Raw genomic sequence first — 6,485 nt, 5'->3', positions numbered from 1 at the left:
TAACATTTTGACTTGCAAGTTAAGAAAAAAAATATGATGGCTTACAACTATCATTTTGATTAAAGTTGAACCAGTCAAGTTCAACTGGCCCTCTTTATAGACAAAATTTAAGAAATGTTGAACCTTTTCGTTTGATTTGTTTATATTTCCTCGTCAAAAATTTACTTTACTGTTCATCTTATTTGTTTGGTACAAGTCACTGTCTTGAAATACCACACATGAGGTGTTTCAAGAGTAAGACGTGACGGACACGAACGGTTGGGGTTTATTTGTGCTAGTACTTCAAGTATTAAATAGTTATATGGTCGAGAAACTTTGAGATGACCCAAGGTCGAAATATGCTAACATGCATGTCTCATCCCAAAATGTACAGCGTATAATTCTTTGCCAAATAAATAATATGGAGCGCCAGAATCACAATAACATATCTTATATTATTAGTAGTATTGTGCGTGTGTTTGCAGGATTTCTATTTTATACGATTGAATGGATATGGGACAATACGGAAAATCGTGTCGGATTTCTAATTCATACGATTGTTCGAAGGTACTGAAATGGAAAATCAACTATAAAAAACAACAACAAATCCAAGTAAAGAAAAGAAAGAGAGAGAGAAAGAAAAATGAAGTAAAAAAGAGCAATTATTTGAAGGTATGCATCTATTAAGAATTCCTTTATCCTTGCTTCGCCAGTGCCTGATAGCTCCGTTTTTTGGACTCTTTCAAAGAGTAAAGAACAAGGAGTAGGTGTATAGAGATAGACTTTTCCCTATTGGCACTATCACCGTGAGATTGACTTTTTAACATGTAACACATTAATGTAACAACCCCACAAAGTACTGAGGCTTCGTTTATTCTTTGACTATTATTATACATATTTACAAACTATTCAACCATGTAAAGTAACTGTATTTTGTATAGAAAGGATATTTATAGGAATATACTACCAGAGCAATGATTATTTAGGTAGTTGGCATCTTTGACAGAATGTGTACCTTTGGGAAGACATTTGTCAAACTAATTGAGTGTTGAATGCTTCCCCCATGTTTGAAAGTCACGTTTGCCTTTAATCGCGTTTTTTCGGGGGTTACTCAAAATTACCACTGAATTTGCCCACTGGTCAAAGCTTTACAACCGTAGACGCTACTTATTATTTCATAACTGATTATATAATAGCTTTTCAAATGGTTTTAAACTTCTTGAGTCATTTGACATACAATGTACTGACCTATAAACGACCGGTTAAAACAAATAATTTAGGTTAATGTTAACCTTTTCCAGGGGTTGATCAAGTCACTTTGAAAAGGAGGGATGCCATCCGGGGTTCCACAGAAAAAGGGGGTTGCTAGGATGTTATTTGCCCTTTTTTTCAATTTTACACATAAAAATTCATGAAAAAATTTTCGATAAAGAGGGGATGTCAACCCCCTGCACCCCTTTGTACCCGCCACTCGTTTTCTACAGTAATTTTACTTTATGAAAACTATTGTGCAATAAAAAAAATTGCTGATACCGTCTTATACCGTCATACAAATATGAAAAAAAGAACTTTAGGGTAAATATGCCAAATGTTTTTTCCCTGGGTGTTAGTGTTATAATTCAAATTGCAAAATCATGCACGCTGTAGTTGTTCACGATGTAAGTGAAGTTGATACCCTTTCATTTGTTTCTTTCTTTTTTGTATTATTTTGTTTACTGATTTCACCGTTATTGGTTCGATAAAAGAAAAAAAAAACTGAATTCGTAAAAGTTTGAAGAATGCTCTTAGGGAAAGTATAACGATACATATGACACTGGGTAAACAAACCTCTAGATCGCACAACCGTTCAAAATAAAAAAAACTCAAAGTTCCAATGAGTGAAAGTTGATAGGTTTTATTTCATATCAGTGAAAAACTTGGAAAAAAAATTCAATTAGATAAAACCTTTTCACGTGGTATTAATTAATCTGCAGTAAAAAGTTTTACCAGTCAATACCACGATGTGACTCGGGCATTATCACATGCCTTCCCCTTATTCAAACGCATTCGTGATCAAGCAGTTGTCAATGTAAATACGGCGAGCCACACGTCTGCTCCAGACGCAAAAACACGATTTGCATCGCTTTCTGAAGCAAAAAAAAAAGAAAAAAAAAAAAAAAGAAAGAAAAAAAAAGAAACATCGAGGATATGGTTCTTCAATGAAATAAACATAATAGTTGCAGATAAACCGGTCAATATTGTGATATTTAAACTGCCCGTAGCCGTAGGACAGTGGTATTGACTGCGACAGCGATATTGACTTCGTCTGTTGCTCGGTCATTATCGCTGTCTTAGTCAATACCACTGTCCTACGGGCAGTCTAAATATCACAATATTGACCAGTTTATCAACAACTATTATATAAATGAAAGATTACACGCTCTGCAGTTTCATTATATTTCAGTGATGGCCCCTGAGGGAAAAGAACGCAGTGACATATACCTCTAAAGCACACATTTGTACATAAAAAACTTCCTTAACCCAATTTAATTTGTTGCAACCTTTTAATTACGGCATAAAAAGATGCGGTCAAAAAGAAGAAAACATATAATGAAGTCCCTGACAACTGCCTATTCCAATAGACCTGAAAATCGAGAGGAGACTCAAAACAGAAAGGAACAGTTCGTTATAGTGTCCTGGTTAACTTAGGATGTGATTGACCTCCAAGCTAGGCAATAAAAACGAAAGGGAGGATTACAATAAAGCTTTATGTAAATGCTGTAGAAATTGATGTTTTCCTTTAGAACCATATTCAATACCGATGAATAGTTATGGCTGAACCCTTTTATTCCGTATTTTGTGATTCAATAAAACGCTTGTAATAAATTCATAAAACATTATTGAATATAATATTTGATCCGTATGAAAGGTATTTAAACTTAACATGTCATTAAATCGCAAAATTTCAACCTTCCTACATTGAAAAGTATCGATCCCATTGTGTGCGTGTTTAAACAAGCGATTAAATTGCACTTCGATACCTCTCGGACTGAATCCGTAGTAATGGCGCTAGAGTAAACATCCTGTGAATATGATAAACAAAAAGGTAAGATAAATGATTATTTGGCTATCAAATATGCACAATTTATAAAGATTGCTTCTGATTAAATCTCATCATCCTACACCAATCAAAAACTCGCTTATTGACAGGTTTCCGCATAGTTTTTCCAGGACATCCAGTAGTTACGTAAAGTATCATTATATATAATTGAGTGTATCTATCGTGGGTTTAAAGTCCGATTTAAGGCCATCTTACGCTCAAATAAAATTAGAATAAATCTCTAGTCATTTACATATCTTCGTCATAGTAGTAAAACCAAAATGTTTAAATGATTTTAAAGACGTGACTTAATATCGTATTTGTCAGTAGTAAAAATTAAATATCTTGACACTTCGCATTAGAATGTACTTATTCTCATTTGAATTTGCTACAAGAAGTTATATATTTTAAATGATCTAAATACCCCGGGAAGAAATCAAAATGCAGTGTACTGTAATACTGTAAAAATTTAAATATGGTATATTATCTAACTGATAGTAGCTTGCTAAATGTAAAATGAAACCTTCACATGGATACCATTCTTTTAAAAATTACACTCATAACTTTTTATATTTTAAGTGGTGATGTCTAATGAAGGGAAATGGCAGGTTTAGAAATACACGAGGCAGCAGCTACCGGAGACTTTGATTCTTTGGAGGAATACCTCAAGACTGGAAAAATTGATGTCAATCTCAAAGATGTGGAGTGGGATGATAGAACGGCAATGCATTGGGCTTGTATGAAAGGTAATAAGGAATGGAAGAATATAATAGAATAATAGTTACAATTTTCAATTTTCTAGTAACATATTAACTGTCATGGTACTTCAACACATGAAAAAGCCATAACAATAAAGGACTGTGACGCCATGCATCATAACTAACTGTGCATATAGTATATAGTATTAAGCTTTACATTGTGTACATTAAATGGTAGCATATGCATACATCTGAAAACTTCATTGTAAATTGAAATCATGTGAACTTAATTTGGAATAAGCTGACACATATAATAATTGACTGAGTAGAAAATACTGCTACAAATGTTTTAGGACTCTGGCATTTTACATTTTAAGTCCCAAATGATCAACCAAAAAAAAAAAAACAAAAAAAAAACAAAAAAAACAAAAACAAAAACAAAAACAAAAACAAAAACAAAACAAAAAAACACCTCTTTCAATGAGTTGAGATATGGACTGGAAATATTATTAGGGTTTAATAATCACTCTTTTGTAGGTTACGTTGAATGTATACGTTTGTTGATTGAAAATGGGGCGGAGGGTTGTCCACGTACGGCCGAAGAACAGTGGACTCCTGCTCATTTTGCAGCAGAGAGTGGGCGACAACACGCTCTCAGGGCATTGGTGAGTGCTGATATACCAGTAGATAGACCAAACAAATATGGCGATACACCGAGGCGGATAGCTGAAATATACGGCCAGAGTGATTGCGTAAGATATCTGGCCATGTAAGTTTTTTTATATCTGATTCATTGATATTGTTTTGGTTGCCGTGTGTGTCATGTAGTGCTTATTGTATTTACTGCATCTCTATTTTGTCTTCGTTGTTTGGTGGTTTAAATTGTTGTGGCATTTTCCTCTTAAAACAGTTATATGTAGATGGTATTTATAATAACACTCTTTAAACTCTTATTCTACTGAAGGATTTTACCATAGACTAAGAAAATAAATAAAATAAATAAATAAAATAATTCAAATGTAATTCAGAGCAGGTCCGGGTGTTAAAAGAATAGGCCTGCAGCAGCGCTAAGCTTGTCGTAAAAGGCGACTAAATAGTGCTCAAAAACCTAGCCGGGGGCTAGGCGCTCTACCCACAGAGCAACTGGGATGTGTGCCCCAGGTGGTGGAATGGGGTACCCCTGGCATGTTACATGCTGGGGTTGTCAGGCTATAATACGAAAAACCTGACCGCAAACCATAGTGGTGCACCGTGTTGGGAAAGATGCCACGTTCCTCGCACGTTAAAGAACCCTACTGTGGTATTCTCGCGGAGTAGGAACCATAGGGCTCCGCCACAGGAGGCTAAATTGCCCGACCCTGCCCACCTCTCCCTGTTTCCGGTGGCGGTCAAAGTTTTTCGACCCCATTGTCCTTGTGTCCCATCCCATTTTCATTTCATCATTTCATGTTCATTTTATCATCAATTTCATGTTCATCGTCTGAATATAGCTGAAATATTGCTGCTCGGACGTTAAACCCCAACAAACAAACAAACAATCTCTTCTCTGACGTCTATGGCAACACCGTTTGCGCTGAGTCCAACGCTCTAGACCACTCGGCCAACTAGGTGATATAAAATTATACCTTTCGTTATTTGAGTGATACTTCCTCGTAAGTAAATACAGAGCGCGAATATTAGCAGATGATGTAACTGAATAGGACAACCTATGATGGTATCGAGTAAAACAATAGAGGATCTGTAACAGTATACAAATACAGCCACACCAAGTATATAATGCAAATAAATATATATGTTTACAAACTATAATTTACCTATTTGCATTCACAGAGCAGGAGAGGATCAAGCAAAACTACGAAAGAAACTGGGAATAGATGAAGACTCTGACGAGATCCTTAAACATTCTAAAAAGTGACTATGTTAAGTGTCAGTAGAATCTAGTCATTCATTGTCTGTTAACTTCTTGTAGTTGAACGTTAAATATGATGGATCATTAATCAGAAATGTGCATTTCAAATTATCATGGGTTTCGAATTATTCAGTAACTTTGTCATATTCTAAATGATTTGGAGGCCGATGGTTTGTGTCACCCTGTTAAATTGACTTTTATATTTGAAGTATCATACAATTGCCAAGTGGCAATACTTACTCATATCTTTCTGTAGTCATTGAAATATTTGACTAAACCATATATTAAAAGTTTCCAATGTTTGATGCTGGTGATGACATCACCTAATACCTAATGACAATTTAGATCATGTACCTCCTTTTATGGCTGTAAAATGGTATTAAACATACGAAAGTAATAAAGATTTCCTGCGTTTTATGATATTGCCCTCTCTAATACTTTTGATTTGTCAATAGATATTAAGTACCATTTATTCATACACTGAAATGCAAATACCGTAAAATAATCATTTAAATTTGAACACACAGCCGCAGTATTTAGCAGTGAAATGGTTGGCCTCTCGGTACAAGACATTTTAACAAAAACTTAGCAGCAATTTAACTCTAAGACGTCTCAAAGCAACAGAAAATTCTGATATAGTCATTTTTGTTACAGATTTAATGGAACAGAATTAACAAGTCGATTTTTCCCTCAGGTTCAAATCTTACGCCCGATATCTATCTTTATGCTGAGTGGGCAAATCAAGTAACTTGGAATTAAAATCGCAAAATGTTTAGGTAGGTAGTGTATAAATATAAAAAGAGATGAAACTATTGAATAT

General features: G+C 34.7%; 1 protein-coding gene across 3 annotated transcripts; it reads left to right on the top strand.

Moving 5' to 3' along the window:
• Window positions 1-2,921: 2,921 nt before the first annotated feature.
• LOC148629404 (ankyrin repeat domain-containing protein 66-like) lies at window positions 2,922-6,068 on the top strand. Of its 3 annotated transcripts, none has more exons than XM_088550339.1 (4): window positions 2,922-3,064; window positions 3,638-3,804; window positions 4,294-4,525; window positions 5,587-6,068. In XM_088550339.1, exons 2-4 carry the CDS (start codon window positions 3,660-3,662, stop codon window positions 5,669-5,671), a joined length of 462 nt encoding a protein of 153 aa, XP_088406465.1. In that variant the 5' UTR covers window positions 2,922-3,064; window positions 3,638-3,659; the 3' UTR covers window positions 5,672-6,068. The 3 variants fall into 3 exon arrangements, with proteins under 3 accessions (XP_088406465.1, XP_088406472.1, XP_088406477.1); XM_088550346.1 differs by lacking the exon at window positions 2,922-3,064 and adding an exon at window positions 3,086-3,205; XM_088550351.1 differs by lacking the exon at window positions 2,922-3,064 and adding an exon at window positions 3,311-3,380.
• The last annotated feature ends 417 nt before the right edge of the window (window positions 6,069-6,485 follow it).

Source organism: Perna viridis, chromosome 1, assembly GCF_037379345.1.
Source record: "Perna viridis isolate PV_CMFRI_1.1 ecotype Kerala chromosome 1, ASM3737934v1, whole genome shotgun sequence".
NCBI lineage: Eukaryota > Metazoa > Mollusca > Bivalvia > Mytilida > Mytilidae > Perna > Perna viridis.
The sequence above is the reverse complement of the archived record's forward strand: the minus strand, read 5'-3'. Positions and strand labels throughout refer to the sequence as shown.

What these genes read in the sequence shown, in the direction of transcription:
- LOC148629404 (XM_088550339.1), top strand. Translation starts at nt 3,660, where the DNA reads ATGGCAGGTTTAGAAATACACGAGGCAGCAGCTACCGGAGACTTTGAT. An exon ending in GCATTGGGCTTGTATGAAAG is followed by an intron (nt 3,805 to 4,293) that starts GTAATAAGGAAT and finishes ACTCTTTTGTAG; the next exon opens with GTTACGTTGAATGTATACGT. An exon ending in TGCGTAAGATATCTGGCCAT is followed by an intron (nt 4,526 to 5,586) that starts GTAAGTTTTTTT and finishes TTGCATTCACAG; the next exon opens with AGCAGGAGAGGATCAAGCAA.